Genomic DNA, 17,819 nt, shown 5'->3' with positions numbered 1-17,819 from the left:
TGTTGAGATGATGGCTCGTGCTGTTGAGAAGATGAGTCATGATGCTTAGATGATGATGCTTTTGCAGTAGATGGAGCAGGCATGACTGCTTTGCATGTGGCCCTATTATGTCCTAGTCCACCACATGAGGTGCATCGTCTCGGAGCCTTACGTACCTCACCTTGAGATGACCTACGCTTTGTTTGTGGACGCCCTTTCTTAACCTTCACGGGTGGTTTTAGACATACTCGTTCCTTGATCATTTCGGGAATATCCCAATCGTCTTCATCACCAGCAGGGTAACATGTCTCCGCATATGCATTCATCCAAGATTCAGTTGTGTAATATCTGTAAGAATGGAAAATAAAACGATTAAACAATTGGTTAAATAGATTGAACATGTGAGCTGAATAATACCTTGAACAAAAGTCATAACAAACCAAATTGCGGTGACGGACAGCAGCCATTGCATGAGTACAAGGAAGACCAGAAACTTCAAATACCCTACAAGTGCAGTTCATGTCTTTCAAATTGACTTTAAAATGAGACTGATTGTCATGCACATAAAACTCGAATCGGTTAAGCGATGATACTGTATAGAATCTAGCCTTCTCGAATCCCTCACGTAACCACTTTTCATATGTTGGAGATAACACTTCTCGGTGGTTGGACGCTCTTTCTCTTCTCTCATTAAACCAACCTTGTATTGTCACTCTTAAATACTCCGCCATTGAGGAAATGGGGTACTTTCTGGCTTCCCTGCTCTGACTATTAAAACTCTCAGCATAATTGCTTGTTAGTTGATTGTATCGCTTACCGGGGAAAAATGCTCTACTCCATCTTTGAAATCCAATTTCTTCCAAATAGGCAGCAATCCTATTATCTTTAACCCTTATCTTGTCAAAAAAACGATTGAATTCGTGGACGGTGTACGCACGAGAAGCCATATCAAACTCCATATGACAATTATCAGTTTTGAATTTCGCGTTGATATTCATCTTTATGTGATATGTGCACGCACCGTGGTATGCTTCTGGAAAAACAGCACATAAGGCATTGGCGATGCTTGGGTGTCTATCGGATACGAAGACGAGATCATCAACTAATCCAATTGCTTCTCTCAATTTTTGCATAAAATAAGTCCAAGAGTTATTATTCTCTGAATCAACAACTCCGAATGCGACAGGATATAATTGTTCATTAGCATCTAATGCAATAGCCACCAATAGTTGACCTCCCACCTTGTGCTTAAGAAAACTGGCATCAACACACAATACGGGACGACAAAATGCTTTGAAACCCCTAATAGAGAGGCCTAGGGACATGAACATATACTTGAAGTGCCCGAACTCGTCTGTTTGGATGTCTGTTATGGTACCAGGATTATGCTTCTCCAACATGTATAAGTATGAGGGTAATTTTTCATATGAATCCTCAACCGTTCCTCGCACCGCCACTAATGCCATTTCCCTAGCCCTCCAAGCCTTATTATAAGTCAAATTTACCCCATAAGTTGCCTGCATGTCTTCAATTATTTTCTTAGGCAAGTGATTATGGTGATGGTCCATATACTTACTCTTCACGCACTGCCCAATAACCCATGCTGGTGTTTGCATTTTTTTCTCTGGCCTAGATAGAACTGAGCATGAGTGTTGTTGGTCGAATTTCCGGATCTCAAACATCTCAGATAATTTACCTTTCACGGCACGCAATCTCCACTTGCATTTCTCATCCAAACATTTCACATACCAAAGATGTTTTCTTGACTTCTCCACCTTGAATTCAAAATGATTAGCCATCGCATATTTATATAGCATCAGTTGTAGTTCTTTTTTATTTTCAAAGAAGGCACCGACTTCCAATACAGTTTCAGTAGTTAACGCCAACGCAAATGAGGGGTCTGTCGGTGATATGTCTGTCGGTGATATGTCTGTCGGTGATATGTCTGTGGGTGATATGTCTGTCGATGGTGTACCAAATGATGACCTTCTTGCACTACTTGGTGTACCAAATGATGATCTTCTTGCACTAGTAGGTGTACCCGTTGATGCTCTTCTCGCACTATGCGGTGTAGGTAACGATGCATGCAAGTCCTGAGTAAGTGGGATGTGAGGCAAAGAGTTATCTCCGGCTTCATTACTTTCAACAAAGACCTCCGAGGGTAAAGCTTCTGGTACAATTTTCTGAGTAAATTGTGGGAGAATACTTTCTTGAGTTGGGTAGGTAAGTAGTGGTATCTTTTCTTTAGTAAATTGTGACTTCTCTACTACAGACACAAACAATGGTGACACAGTTCTACCCAAAATCAAGCGTGATAAATATATGTTCAGATCCTCATCATCTTCAATAAAAACGGGTTTAGGATTTGTGATATTCGGAATATCATACTTCACTTGCAGCACTAAATCATAGGTAGATTTCTGCACTTGAAGTCTTTCATGGAGTTTATCAATTAATTCAGCATAACGAGTACTTTGGGGTAAATCCAATGTTTTGATTGAAGAGGCATCAAAAAACCATATTCCATTAGCATCAACTTTCCACTCTCCATTATAGAAAACGAAAACTTCGGCTGCAAGATAAATTGGAAACGGGATAATTAATACTGTGAAATGGAAACCCTTCGCGAAACGGGAAGTACTTAGCGAAACGGGAAGTACTTAGCGAAACGGGAAGTACTTAGCGAAACGGGAAGTACTTCGCGAAACGGGAAGTATCATCAGATGAAACCCTAAACAACGCAGTGATTCGAAAATGCATAAATGAACAACAATAAACTTGAAATACATAAACTTACCAATTGTTACAGTGCTTGTGCTCGTCGTGGAGCTCATTGAGTGCCGCCGTTGAACTCCGTCGCCGGCGAGATTAGAGAGAAGGAGGAGAAAAGAGGAAGGGAAGAGAGAGAAGAAGAAGAAAAGAAATGAAAAAAGATGGCCGGATTTTATTATATAGTAAGGGTATTCTGGACTTTTCACAGAGTCTCACTTCGCGAAACGCGAAGTCCCTTCGCGTTACGCGAAAAGGGTAATTTCGTCCAAAAAAAATTAAGTGGTCACCAGATCAATTTCAATTATCTGGTGACCACGGATGCAAATAGCCTTATTTGGGGGGTCATTTCATCCAATTTCCCTATATATATATCGAGAGCGCTAAAATAATTTACAATATTTTTTAAGTATAACAAGAGTCTTTTATTATATTAAGTTTTTCTAACCCTAACTGTATTTATTTGCATCCTCTCCCTTGTCTTGAATTTTCAACAAACTACCCATTATTATCCCAGGAAGGAAGAAGGGAAAACATTGAGGAGGAATCATCCTCAATGGATCCGCCTTTTATCAACTCTATTTCCACAGCAATTCATTCAGCCTTTTTTTTCATTTCTTTCTCAGATTTCAGTCTAAATAGAAGAAGCACACCTAACCCTATCTCTTGACAATGAACAAAGCCGGCAGCCAATTTGTTTGATGATGAAGTCATTGTTTCAAAATCTTTTTTTTTTTACAAATCTACAACTAATCTCAATAGTAGCGACAAGAATTAGAAATGACAATGAATATCTTATCCGTCGGGGTGAAGTAATTATTCGTCCCTGAACTAGATTTCATTTTACTACTCAATCTCGAACTCAACCACGACGAGTATCTCTATTTTTATCCTGTTATCCCATCAAATACTTGTAAAATTATAAAAGATGAAGCCAAAAAAACATAACTTTATTTAATAATAAATAATCTTAAAATTAGTAGTAATATAGAAATATTTTAAAAAAATAATGACATGACTAGTGACAAATGTGAGTTTAAAGTTGGCTAGCAATTAGCATTGTTAAGTAAAAAATTTTGAATTAACAGTGTTTTCTAAATGGGGTCGATGCGATCCGTGCATGACGCGGTCATTCATTATTTTTTATTTTTACATGATGTGATCATTAATTATTTTTAATTATTTTCTAATATTAATATATATATATATATATATATTTAATAAAAAGATTTTTTACCTTCTTAACGTATTTATAACCATCTAAGTTAAATAAAAAACCAAAATTTAAATACATTTAAATAAAGAACATAAAAAAAAAATGTTAATTTTGAATCTGATAATGAGAGAATTATGAATATATTTTTAAGAGTCATGGTATATTTTCCAACTAATGATATAATATCACGTCATTCCCTCTCACAACTATTTCCTATTCAAAATATTAATATAATTTTTTCTATATCCACCAACCCCTAAATAAAGTAAAGAAAAGGACAAAAAAACCTTAACATTTTCCCCGAAAAAACTCCAACATTTGAAACTCATCAAAACTCAAAAACCCTTGTTACATTTGGAGTAATCAAACAAGAACAACATTAGAAGAACATAAGAAGATACATAAAAATAAAGAAAAGAAAATGGACAACCATTGCCAACATTAGATAAATCACTAGAAACAGTAAAGAATGATGTTATGCAAATTTTACAATCTTTCTTCAACATTAGACATGAGCAAACAAGAGTAACACAGAACATAAAAATCATCCGACCAAGACTTAATCTACTTATATCTCAAATGGTTTATTGGATTTGATAAAGAGAGAAAATACTTTACTTGGAACTCAATGCAAGACCAGACTCAATTTTCTTTATCTCAAATATGAGCATCCTCCACATCTTCAACACAAACATTTCCGCTTCCTCATCCAGAATACCCTGCAGATTTTCTAACATTTCAGTTGCATTGACATGCTTCTGCGTACTCTGAACAATGTAGTCCACAAGAGTCGTCTCTTCCTCTCCCAGAAATTCTGTTATCTTCTTCGAGATCCACGGTTTCATTCTGTCATGCAGCTTGTTCTGCAAAATCAGACAGGGAAATTGAGTATTGCACTAATGCGCTTAAAGCTTAAAGGGTTAAATATTCACTTAATATGTAGATGAGAGTACTCATACACCGTCCAATCATACCTTCCTTCATCAGTCACATCATACCCCTAATGTCTTTTTACTCATATAATCCACTTTTCACTAACCTATACCAAACAAGGTTATTTGGAAAGAATCTACTGGTTATCCAAATAACCCAAAATCGAACAAGACCCAAGTTTTTTTTCAAACCTGATCGCATTTGGATCCACATCCAAAATTAGGTACTTGACAAAAAAACAAGTTTTTTTTAAATATTGACGATCCAAAACATGTTTTCAAATTAGCCAATATATAAATATGCTCACCTTATCATACACAGCCCAGTTAATTTCGTATGAAAACAACTCATCCTTGGTCTTCGGGATCATATCAATCAATTGTTTTGCATTTTTGAGCTTCCTAGTATCCGGTTTATGCTCTTTGACGGATCCATGTTCTCTATCACCACTATCGTCCTTTCTCTTCTCATCCCTATTATCATATCGACCCCCTCGGTCACGATGGTTAGTCCTGTCATGGTTGTGCCTACTTCTCTCCTCAAATTTCTCGGGTTTAGGAGAAATGAAGACGTGCTTTCCAACTTCAGCAGCCAAATTTGGAGAAAGTGCAGTGGTAGTTTGGACGGCCTGTTGTTCCTCCTTTGAATAATCAATTGGAACCAAAGGTCTCATCTTTTTGTCTTTCCTTGATTCTTCATCTTCCTCTTCATTAAAAACAGACAGAACAGTTGTTCGCTTTCCTGAACCTACAAGACCGAATCCCAATTTCTTAGCCGGGGCAGCGGCTGATCCTGCAATGTCATCATGATTTCCATATTGTGCACTGCCACCACCTGCCAAAAATGCTTTTAAAAATAAATTAATAATACATGGCCAGATCTGCGATAAAAGATAAGGCCCATATGGAAATACTTCCTAACAAAAAATCAAATAAATTGACCGTTTCTGATATGGATCTATATCCAAAAAGTATGCCCAAGATTAAATTCTGAAAAATCTTACCATTAAGGTTCAACATCTGATTATTGGTGTCGTCAATAACTTTCACTTCGATATCCATTTTTTCCACAGACAAGACAGATTTATCAGATCCATTAGCCAATGGAGAGGGAAGAAATACTAAAGCCTCATTCTGTTGTTCCTTCTGTTGTTGCAGTTCTTCCTCAGCCTTTATCTTGGCTCTAGCCAACTCTTCCTCTTCGCGAAGGGCATCAGCCAGGTCATCTTCCTTCTCCCTTTGTCTTCGTCTTCTGTCGTCTGCAATATACTTGTGTCTTCTCTTTCTGGAATCACCATCATCGTTCTCACGTTCCTGGTCTTCAATTAATCGCTTCCGTTTTTTCTCCTTCTCTTTCTCCTTGTCCTTATCCTCCTGCCGGTAATAATCTTTATCTTTGAGTTTCCGTTCCCAATCCGCAACCCGAGCATTATATTTACGGTCTTCATCTCTTGTCTTGGACTCTCTTTCTTTATCTCTCCAAGCTCGTTCTTGTTCCCTAGTCCTTTCTTTTTTATGAAGTTCCTCCTCTCTTTCCCGCATAAAATCTCGCTCCCTATCCCTGTCCCTGCTCCTCCTATCATGCCTTCTAATCCCATCAGGTGAGCTTGGTTCTGGCTGATCATGCTCACTATTTTGTTTGATGTCACCTCCTGTTGTCTCTTCCATTGTATCTGCATAGGATAACTTTGTAATGAAAAATTGCATTTCAAGCCATAAACATAGAGTTACCCATCCATCACCTGTCACTTTTTTCATCAAATCACTAAAATCATCCACTAAAACACCCTTACTTGAATTTTACAAATTTTAAATATGTAGGATATACTGGCCATTTTACCCAAATAATCCAACTCCACTTTCTACATCATAATATATTATTTTGAAAAAAAAAAGTTAAAAACTTAGGCCTAGTTTATCAAACAAGCTCATAGTTTATCAAATTTGGTATATTTTAATCAACAAAATTCCAGAACCCAATACTAATCGTAACACTCACCATGTTTCACCATCTCAGCATCAGACTCCCCATCCTTGAGTCTAGCTGTTGGCTCTGAATTCGAGTTGCCAGTATAATGAGGAGCTGAAGGTGGTGGTGGTGGAGGGGGCGGCAGGGGATTGTTCTTCAATCTTTCCTCCATAAGGTTTGTAAGCTTCTCTAAAGCTTCTTGGTCAGCTTCCCTGTCTTCCTCAGTCACAATGCCAAAGGTGGAAGCATTGTTATTTTCATCTTTTCTGGCATCATTTCCATCCTTTTCAGACTCAGCAGAGACATTAGGAGGCTCGTCCTTCTTGTCACCTGTTACCTTTCCTTCATCCGTCTCAGCCCCTTGACTTTCAGTCTCTTTTGTCATTTTAGAGTTATCGGTTTTCTTATCAACAAAACGCTCTAGATATTCTCGTGTTGCTTGGGATACATTTATCTGCCATGAGTGACATATTTAGACATACAAATGACTAAAGAAGAAGCAGGAACAAATGTCAATGGCAAAGAAACCTAAGTATAACATTTTACCAATACTCGTGGCAATAAAATGAATTATGTTTGGGAGGAGAGAAAGAGAAGGGATAAAAGAGAGAGGGAGGTTAACACATGATAATTACTTCTCTATGTGTTCCTTTCCTCCATGTCTCGTGTATTAGTAAATAGACAATAAATTAGGAATGTAATATTTCTTTTGATTAAGAAAAAAGAGAGAAGATAATGATTTGTTTTGATTTATAAAGATGATTTCTTTTCTTTTTTATGAAAATGGTCATGAATGGTTGAACTCAAAAAGACGATTCCTAAATTGGAGTATACAGGAATTAATGGAATAAACTGTGATAGCAGATATCTAATTATTGTAAGCATCACATACTTCATATGTGTGATTTAAGTATAACTCTCAAATGAAGCATTGGTACTTGAAATAAAAGAAACAAGCAAATACCAGCAACTCTTGTCCATCTACATTCAATTTGCTTAGAAGCCTCATCGCACGAAGAACACCTTCAGCAGACTCAAACTCACAAAATCCATAACCCTTCAGGGAACCATTTGAGGGATCTTGAGCACGTTTCCAAGTTTTTACTGGGCCACAAAGCTTCAAACATATGAATATTATAATATTAGATCATCAGTACAACTTTAAAATGACTCGACTGTAGTGAAATACAATGGGCATATGGAATCATATACATAAATGCATCTTTTACTTCAGGTAGAAAATTTGCAAATATGAACATTTGACCTTTTTAATTAAATCCTTTTCTAACAAAAGCAGGAAAATATAAAGGACGATGGAAATAATGGGAATAACCAGGAAGGAATAATTACGAAGACAGTGAACACGAAAAACTTACATTAAGGAGAGACAGGATGAAATCGTTATCAACAGTTGAAGCAAGGTGACCAACATAAGCAGTGGGCTGTGGCTTCTCTACTGGTGGAACATTTAGAAGGCCAGGAGGTCTAACAACCAGTGGCATAATGGGACCACGCATCAACGGAACTGGTGGTCTTGACAGCGGTAGGATAGGCATGCGAGGGGGAAATGGTGTTCTAATCATTTGTGCATATGGAGGAGGATAACGAAGAATTCCTGCATCAACAAAAGAAAAATTCTATGCAAATTTGTCAGAGCATGCTTACACAAGTAATGCAATATGGCTATCTCTCACACAAATAGATTAGATAAGTAAAAATAACTCAAACTAGTTACCGAATACTATATAGAAGGATGGAAGCATAGAAATTGCAACAAGCGCTAGTTGAACAAGTAACCTGAAGGAAGATTGAGCAAAGAGCAACTTGTACAACAGATATATGGAGCGAACTTACCTTATTCATCCATTTGCTAAACAGTGGGCCTCAAACTACCCCATGCACTGATTATGGAGTTTTTGAAATGGGTTAACATGAGACTGCAAATGTCTCCCTAACGCTGACACAACTGAATATACATCTATTTAATGTTCCACAATCATCACGTGCACAGTTGTTAACAAGTAGAACATGATACAGATAAGCAGAAACTTTGTAAAAAATATTTGTGATACCTTGGATGAAAGGCAGTGATCAATCAGTTGATAATCACATCTGCTGTCGCGATTCAAGTTTCAAAGCTCATTAAGGGGTATATCTTTTAACTACCAGAGGAAAGCCTATCTATTGAACATGGCAGAAGCGTATAAGCAAGATAAGGAGGAAATGTGTATTTTAAAATTTTCAACCTCATAACCCAGTTTGTTTTATATTGAGGAAACAAGAATCTTTCTGCGAGAACAAAGTTGTATACTTCAAAAGGAAAGGAGACTAGGCAGATTGTGAGCATACCAAAAAGAAGTTGAAGATGTATACTCTCTAAGGAACTGGAATATGAAGCCTTCATCATGGGAGACCATTATCAATCAGTATGCTGTAGGAGAAAACATCATGTCATCGATGCCCCTTAACCAACCAAGATATTAGCTCCCAATTATCCTCAACCAAACTTTTCCTCTATGGAGTCACCAATACTAAAGACCAAACCTTAAACACAACCTTCATATTTGAGCAGCTACCTTAAAGTTGCTAATTTTAGTTTTATGGACCTAACAGAATCAACCTTAACCACTCTAATTTAGTTTTCATCTAAAAGGAAAGTAACAAATTTCTCACAATCTAAGCATAAAATAACAACAAAGCAGCAATATAGTCCTCGCCTGAAGAGAGAAAAAGAAAAGAAAAGAAAGGGTATTGAAACAGATATAACAAGAGAAAGAATGAATAACCCACCCGGAGGAGGAATCGCTCCCTGAGCTATAGGCGGTGGAAATGTATGATAGCCATTGGGAATTGCAGCGTAAGGTCTGAGCGCTGGATTGGAATGCTGACCAGGGGGGGCGTAATGTTGCATCATCCCTGGCACTGACATGGAAATCGATCCCATGCTAACGGACGAACCAGGAACTCCTATTGGCATGGGGGTGACCCCAGGAGGTTGAACGCCAGGGTTCGGCACGCCGGCGCCGGGATAATTTAGAATCGGAAGATGCGAAAATTGCGGTGTCGATTGAAGTGGAACGGGCGGGACGGCGTAATGATTGAGCTGTAGCGGCTGCTGCAACGGCGTCATGGGTGGAACGGCGGGGGATGGCTGATTAAGGCTAGGGTTTAAAGGAGCGGAGTAGGAAGATGGAGTTGATGATAGCGGTTGAACCGGTGGATCGGGATTTTCCGGTTCTGAGGAGGAAAGATTAGTTTCTACGTTAGGTTGAGCGGCCGGAGATTCAGCCATCTTCGAAACTCGATCTTCTCTCTAGCTACTACTGCGTCTGCTTCTGATGCCCTAGAGAGAGAGAACACAAGAACATCTTCTTATATAATAATATATTTTATTTATTTTTATCTTCAATAACAAAATCCCGAAATAATTCGATCAATCCTTCCTATCAAACAATTATTTTTTCAATTTCGTTATGTAACATTATTAATTATTATTATAACAACCTTAATTACAAATAAATCACTTTTATATTAAAACGCGTTTATTTACAAATAATCAAATATCAAACAGACTCTTAAGTCTTAATTAGTATACATTGTGACTAATCAACTTACTTTTTTTTAATCAAAACAGTTACACACTATAAAATATATATATATATATATATTAATTGACCCTTAACACGTAACAAAATATTTAAATTAAATGTGTATTATTTATTAATTTAATGCAAATTCATAGTTTAAAACAAGACAATGTGTAAAGAGTATGTGGTTTCCTAACATGTGTTTCGTTTATTAGTTTGGTAAAGAGTGGAAAATTGTAAAAAACAAGTTTGGCAATGAAATAAATTAGTAGTTGTGCTGGATTGACACTCTATATAATTTCTCTTATGGCTACTAAGATAGCAAGTCACCACGTTAGAAAATTTACCGAAAAAAAAAAAGAGATAAACAAATGGAATAAAGACACAAGTCACCATCCATGTTAGAAAACTTACCGAAAATACTAAATAAAGACTCCAAACTAAAGGGCTAATTCGATGCTACATGTATAGACACTGTCTGTATGATTGTATCTCACTCATAAAGTGACACTTATACACAAAATTAAAACATTACCTCTCTCATTTATTAATTTTTTTTTCTCTTTATACATGTGGCATGAAAACATGCAATACCATTACATTTAACATCAAACTAACCAAACTAAAGGGGTCATTTGTTTCAAATACACTTATTATGTCTGTCTGGTAGTTATTGTAAAAGACCATCCATCATCTAATGTGTTGGTTAATCTCTTGATAAATGATGACATTAGATGGTTGATTCGTAACATTGATTGTTTAAGGTTTTGATGTCATGACATGGGGGCGTTGGTCATAGAATTGTTTGTCAAAGTCATACGACTCATACTTCTGAGTGACACGTCGGTCATTATGTCATTTTTTTGTTTTATATATTTTTAGCATTTGTAATTGGAACATCAACAATATATAATATTATTAATATTAATATTAATATTAAAATTAAAATTAATAAAATAATAATAATAATAATATTTTAACTTAATTTAGTTATTTCTCTGTACAATTAATAATTCACCTAGAGATCAAACCTTAATAGGTTGCATCCCCTTTGAGTCACATATTTTAACTTAAATATCTATACAATTAATAAATTAAAAGTTTATTATAAAATACATATTTTATTTCTTATTTAATGTATTTAATTTCAAATTTTATGTAATATATTTTATTTTAATTTATAATATTTATTTGAAACATTTAGTTTAATTAGTGTATTTAATTTTAATTATATATATTATATTTATAAAATTAAGTTAAAAATAAAATATGTGTGTTATTTTAATATTTATATAATTTATTTTATTTTAATATATAATATTTAAATTTTATTTTAATGATTTAATTAAGTATTATTAATTTTAATTTTATAAAATGAAGTAATTAATGAGTGTAGAGAATGTAAAAATTTATTATAACGATGAAGATAATAAGAAAACGAATGAAAAAGTTGGGTAGATACAGAAAAAATAGTATAAAGTAATGATTTATAGAAAATAAATTAAAATATTTAAAATAAAAAAAGGTTAAATTTAAAATTTATTAAACTTTCTTATTCTTATATTTTATGATATAATTTGAAATGTATTAAATACTTATATTTAGAAAATATGAAAAAAATATTTAATTAATGGTACTTATATAGCCATTATCAATATATATTAATTATTAAAAGATTGTATAAACATGTAATATAATTTTTTTTAGCTCATGTAAATTTTACAAAGTCCTATTAATATTGATGTTAAGATTTTTTTTCTTTGTACATATTTTTTTGATTAAATTATCCAAGTCTAAACAAAATAAAAATAAAACAAACCTATCTCCTTCTTTTACCTTTTATTCTCTTGTATGTTCATTACTTTCTCCTCCTCAGTCTTTATTTTTCTTTTTCTAATCACCACTCAACTCTAAAACTTACCTTTTTTTATATATTGGTAAAAAAATTATGAACATAAATTGTAAACACGTACTACATGATTAACCGCCTAGGCACGAAAATTCTCTGAGCCGGACAAATGTTGGGCTCTAGGGTCTTTGCCAAACCATTAACATTGTAACAAACAGGAAAAACAAAATTCATTCTAAAATAATATATATAATAAAAAGAATGTTGCCCATTATTTATTAAATTAAATAAGCTTAAGGCATGGTGACACTTGACATAATCCTTCTAGGGAGTGAAGAAGGAAAAAAAGAGATAGGTTTGTTTCAAGGCAAAGATGTAAATCTCATTCTTACTAGTTTATTTAAAGATAATGATAAGTTGTTAAATGAGATTAAGATTGCATGAAAGAATTTGAGATAATGAAGTATTGGTAAAGGAAAATATGTTTAATATTGATGTATGTTTTATCGGAGGAATAGTGACTAAGAAATGATAGATATGATTAGATTATAGGAAATATGAAGATGAGTAGAATGATCGATGAAATTATGAAAGTTTAAAAAAGTTTGAGAGTAGTAACGAAGTTATATATATATATATATATATATATATATATAATATGATTTATATGAAAGATATATGATGATATGACTTATGAATGTTGAGAATATTTAAAGACATTATAGATATTAAATTGTATGACTATTATATACGAAGAGAAATATGAATGCTTGAAATGTTTGGAAACATGAGAGATATTTAGTAATTGAAGACATTTGAGATATTAAATTGTATGACTATACGTGAATGAATCTTTATTATTATATATATGTGATTGTGTTGAAATGAAATGATTTGAACGTTATGTTAATATTTGAACTTTAAAGGTCTTGCGCAATGCCGCAATTATGCTAACATTTGAACCTCGAGAGATTGACGTCATTTTATTAACATGTGAACTTTTAAGGTGTTGCGCTATTACTAACTTTTGAAGGGCATTGCGTCATCATGCTAACTTATGGATTAATAATGGCGCCTTGTGTTGCTAAGGCAATAAATGAATAAGTATGAATTTTGTATTGTTAAGTTGATTGTTAGGTTGTTAAAGGTAATTACGCTCTTAGAATAATCACGTTAATTTCATAAAATTAACTTTAAGTCTTATTTTATTAACGCTCAAAATACATAAGTTTACTTTTATTTTTAATTAAATTAATATTCTAATTCAACTTCAAACAGAGATTGGGTTAGTTCAAAAAAATTCAAAAGTGCATATTTTATTATCGTATCTTTCGTAAGAGGAAAATAAGATAAATTTTTTTGAGAAATTGGGTCCGTCGACAAATCAGCCCAGATCAAGACTCGCAATTGCGCAATTGCGATATGTTTATGGTATGCAAATGTAAATACATTGTATGAACGTTTTCTTCATAATGATATATGCAACTTAATTTAACTAATAAAATAATTGTTATTTCCTATCTAACGCGTTTCAGATTACTCCAGTTGAATAAATTATTATTATACAGAGATCATGAATAGTCTAGAAGTATAAGGAGACTGAAGCATATATATATATATTGTTGCCTGTTCAAATAAAATTATAATATTTAAAAATTTAAATTATCATAAAAATAAACTTAAAATTTGTATAAAATATAGAAAATAAATAATATATTTGTCATATTATATATTTATTTATCTTTATTAGTGTTTGGACATAAATATGGTCCATATTCCATTTATGAAAAAACTCATTTCAAATTCGAATTGAAAACTAAAAAACCAAAATTTGAAAAACATATAGAATATATAATGAAAAACATAATATAAAGAAAATGTGAAAGTAACAAGACGTAGAAAGTAAAAACAAAAACTTGAACACTGAGATATTGTATATGCGTTTCTTTATTTCTTTTTAGACTCTCACTCTGTTGGAGTTGTTCCCCAACTAAAATAAAGAAAGAAAGAAAGAAAGCACATTGATGATTTAGATGCTGTTTTTGTATATTTTTCTGTTTTTGCTTTTTTGCCTATAAGAAGAAGAAGAAGAAGAGGAGGGGACAAAAAAGAAAAAAGAGCATATAATATAGGATGTCAGTCATGAATTGGTTTTTATTCATTCTGAATAATAAACCTGATCTGGTCTAGGACTAGCTAGCTAGAAACTCCCCGTACGTACGTACGTAGTGATCATGGCTCGAAAAATGACTACGGATCACGAAGAACTTCTGGTGAGGCAGATTTGGTCCACCCATGAACCTGATGGGCGTTGGCTCGATGCAGAGCTTCTGGTTCGTGTGGTGAAGGACATTATGTTGTTCACAGATCAGGAATATTCACAAGTAATATACTACTTGTTCTTTGTTGTTGATTAATTAATTAAAGGGAAAGACAATATTTCTTATTTAATTAATTAATTAATTTCAGGTGTCCAATTACCAACAGGGTGACCAATATTTAGTTAGGTCAAGTGATATTGAGGTGATTGGATCAGAAGAACAGTTGGGAAATGTCATTGCCAAGATCTCTAATGAGGTTGTAGAAAAGAATGTGGGTTCATCTGTATTATTATTATTGTTAACCAATTCTTTTTGAATTGCAGATGCTCCGTGGATGGTGTATGGGAAGGCATCATGATCATGATATCCACATGCATCATGAGGACAGTACCACACTGGTCTTGTTTAATCATCTGTTAAGACACTACAATTGGGATGCAAAAGCATCTCTAGTTCTTGCTGCTTTTGCTTTGAGATTTGCAGATTTCTGTCTTCCCATTTTCTTGTTGTCTCACCATTCCAACATTAATAATCCCTTGGCAGCTCATATTGCAAAACTAAAGAACTTTCCCAATGACTTGATCAGCATACTCAGACCCCGGTTTCGGGCCTTAAGGGAGTTTGTGGATGCCATGGTTTCCATAACTAAATGTATTATCCGCTTTCAAGGCCTGCCATTGCAACACGTCAGCTTGGATCATGATCCCATTTTTCCCACTACCAAGCCTTTGATTCACAATGCTGTTTTTTGGGTCGTTAAAAGTGCCTCCATTTGCTTTTCTTCAATCATGGATTTGAATTGTACCAAAACCGATAAAGAAATAGAGACTATTACGATATGGAAACTATCCTCTTTTTCAAACAAGTTAACCACCTTAAGGGACGAGCTTGCGCAACACGTGGATTCTTGTTATGAGCTAACAGGTAGGTATCCCGGATTTATATACTTAGAACAAGTTTCCCAATCTCTGGTTCTTCAGTTGACCATATTAATTTGTGATGTGATTAATCGACAGATGCAAAGTTATATAACAAGTTTCTGACTTTGTTCAAGGATCCTACCAGCACTGACAACCAAAATGTTCTTAGCATGTTGTTTGCATTAAAAGATCAATTCCCACTTATGTCTTCTTCCTTGTCAAAGGTTTGTCACAATACTTTATGTACACAATTCTATTTCTAGTCTCTGTAATTGTCACTGACTCATGATCAACAAACAGCTTGGTGTTTCTGAACTGAAGAACAAGACAGTCGCTTGTTTTATTTCAAGGCCGGAGCTTTTGTCCATTGATCAACTAATCTTGCTAATACAGCAGTTGTACGATGATCCTTATAGAACAAAGTTACAAGGAAGCTTTGACATCGTATGGTTTCCCATTTCGTCCTCCAGCTGGTCTCAATCCGAAATGGATGCCTTTTATTTTCTTGCAAACTCTTTGCCATGGCTGTCAGTAAGGCAGCCATGGAGGATCAGTCCGGTGGTGATAAAGTTTATGAAAGCAGAATGGAACTTCAACGGAGGAGAACCCATAATGGTGGTTATGGATCCAGGAGGTAGAGTTACAAACGTAAATGGACTAGATATGATGCTAATTTGGGGGATTAGATCCTACCCATTCTCTACTGAGAAAGAAAGAGAGCTTTGGGAAGTTGAGAAATGGAGCCTGCAACTCTTACTGGGCAGGATTGACCCTCTAGTAATGAAGTGGGTATGGTTTCTTCTTCTTCTTCTTATTCTACTACTACTACTTAAAGTTTAAGTTGAATTGAAGTAACTAAAATGAATTATGCACCAGGTTGAAGAAGATAAAAACATATGCATGTATGGAAGCAGGAAGGTTGAATGGATTTGTGAATTCAAAGAGGAGATGGATAAGATAATAAGGACTGGGTTGGATCTTGGGATGATAAGTTTGGGTAGTTATAACAGTCAATTGAAGAAAAAGACAAGAGAAGTAATGTTCTGGATTCGAGCAGAGAGCATGAGAAGGTTTAGGAGAAGGCAGGAGGAGGATAATTGGAAAATGGTGGAGAAGTTGATGGAGAGTGATGAAGAAGGGTGGGTGATTTTTGGAAAGGGAAGTGATTTGGTGATGTTAAAAGGGATGGAGAAAGTAAGGGAGTGTTTGGAGATGTTTCAAAAGACATGGGGAAAGAATGTGGCTAAGTTTGGAGTTGCAGGTGCAATTAGGAGAGCTTTCAACAAACCATCATCTTCAGATCATGAAGCAGTTGTGGTTGTTCCATATTCTAGTCATGATCAGCACCAGCAGGAGGGTGACACTTTATTGTTGTGTGATAGATGTGAGAGTCCCATGGAGAAGTTTGTCTTGTATAAATGTGATGGGAAACTTGAATAAATAATCTCACTTCAATCTAGCTAAAGGCCCAGCATTATTCTAGGTCACAATATTCTCTTTTGAATCATGCTTTTCCGTTTGGTGGTACTTTCAAAAGTCATAATTGTGTCTTTAAGTTTCATCATCTCAAGACTGTTGTTGTTCATATAATGTAATTTATGTCCTCTATGTATTGTTGGTTTTTGAGTTTAGGAGATTTTATCCTCTTAACAATAAACCCATGTGCTCAAAGACTGTTAAAAGAGAAACTCTAAAAGGGAGATCATCTACATCATAAGAAGAACTACATGCTCATCAGGAACACCTCCTAAGTTTGGGACATTTAGGTTACCTAAGCTAAGCCCAAATTATATATATTTATTTTAATACATAAAATGAATCTATCTATTTAAGGTTATATGGTGTGATTTTGTGAATTCAACATAAACAATATGAAACTTTGACAGTTTTTCAGTTTCGTTGGGATCGAAACTTTTCTCAACTCCTTTGTTCATTTGTGCGTCTATTCCATGAGAAGATTGTTGCATTTTTTCTAGCTATATTTGATATACTATAGTTTAAAATGTATTTTTAAGGATGTTATCGGATTTTTTTATCTATATATTCTTAAATAATGTTCCATTCTTATGTAAAGTCAACTTTTGGAAATTTCTTTCAAATATTGATGGTGAACGGACAACTTCAAAAAAGATGAGCAATTGTCTCTATCTATTGTGAATCCAATACATTTTGTCTTTTGTCACGAGCTTCTTGTACCAGTTCATAATCTGCTCCTTAGTTAGTTCGGAGTACATTATAAATTTTGTGTCGCCCTATTCAATTTTCCAATTTTGAGTA

The 17,819-nt window shown here is 34.4% G+C and overlaps 2 protein-coding genes across 9 annotated transcripts; one reads left to right on the top strand and one right to left on the bottom strand.

Annotated features, from left to right (window-relative positions):
• Window positions 1-4,372: 4,372 nt before the first annotated feature.
• Window positions 4,373-10,221, bottom strand: LOC124925341 (RNA-binding protein 25). 8 transcript variants are annotated; one of them, XM_047465312.1, is made up of 8 exons: window positions 9,656-9,798; window positions 9,215-9,296; window positions 8,242-8,480; window positions 7,830-7,982; window positions 6,896-7,319; window positions 5,901-6,569; window positions 5,205-5,731; window positions 4,373-4,827 (listed from the first exon to the last, which is right to left on the bottom strand). In XM_047465312.1, exons 2-8 carry the CDS (start codon window positions 9,270-9,272, stop codon window positions 4,579-4,581), a joined length of 2,319 nt encoding a protein of 772 aa, XP_047321268.1. In that variant the 5' UTR covers window positions 9,273-9,296; window positions 9,656-9,798; the 3' UTR covers window positions 4,373-4,578. The 8 variants fall into 8 exon arrangements, with proteins under 8 accessions (XP_047321268.1, XP_047321267.1, XP_047321272.1 ...); XM_047465311.1 differs by lacking the exon at window positions 9,215-9,296 and having other exon boundaries at window positions 9,656-10,221; XM_047465316.1 differs by lacking the exon at window positions 9,656-9,798 and having other exon boundaries at window positions 8,720-9,396.
• Window positions 10,222-14,366: 4,145 nt separating this feature from the next.
• Window positions 14,367-16,986, top strand: LOC124923782 (protein SIEVE ELEMENT OCCLUSION C-like). Its single transcript, XM_047463753.1, has 6 exons — window positions 14,367-14,685; window positions 14,771-14,878; window positions 14,946-15,546; window positions 15,639-15,766; window positions 15,843-16,331; window positions 16,419-16,986. The coding sequence occupies exons 1-6, from the start codon at window positions 14,536-14,538 to the stop codon at window positions 16,980-16,982; spliced, it is 2,040 nt and encodes a 679-aa protein (XP_047319709.1). The 5' UTR covers window positions 14,367-14,535; the 3' UTR covers window positions 16,983-16,986.
• Window positions 16,987-17,819: the final 833 nt, after the last annotated feature.

This window comes from Impatiens glandulifera, chromosome 2, assembly GCF_907164915.1.
Source record: "Impatiens glandulifera chromosome 2, dImpGla2.1, whole genome shotgun sequence".
Classification (NCBI taxonomy): Eukaryota; Viridiplantae; Streptophyta; class Magnoliopsida; order Ericales; family Balsaminaceae; genus Impatiens; species Impatiens glandulifera.
The sequence above is the reverse complement of the archived record's forward strand: the minus strand, read 5'-3'. Positions and strand labels throughout refer to the sequence as shown.

Coding starts and splice junctions, on each gene's coding strand:
- LOC124925341 (XM_047465311.1), bottom strand. CDS start 10,157: ATGGCTGAATCTCCGGCCGCTCAACCTAACGTAGAAACTAATCTTTCC. Junction 7,983..8,241: donor TCATCCTGTCTCTCCTTAAT/GTAAGTTTTTCG, acceptor ATATGTTTGAAG/CTTTGTGGCCCAGTAAAAAC. Junction 4,828..5,204: donor ACTGGGCTGTGTATGATAAG/GTGAGCATATTT, acceptor CTGATTTTGCAG/AACAAGCTGCATGACAGAAT.
- LOC124923782 (XM_047463753.1), top strand. CDS start 14,536: ATGGCTCGAAAAATGACTACGGATCACGAAGAACTTCTGGTGAGGCAG. Junction 14,686..14,770: donor CAGATCAGGAATATTCACAA/GTAATATACTAC, acceptor AATTAATTTCAG/GTGTCCAATTACCAACAGGG. Junction 15,767..15,842: donor TGTCTTCTTCCTTGTCAAAG/GTTTGTCACAAT, acceptor ATCAACAAACAG/CTTGGTGTTTCTGAACTGAA.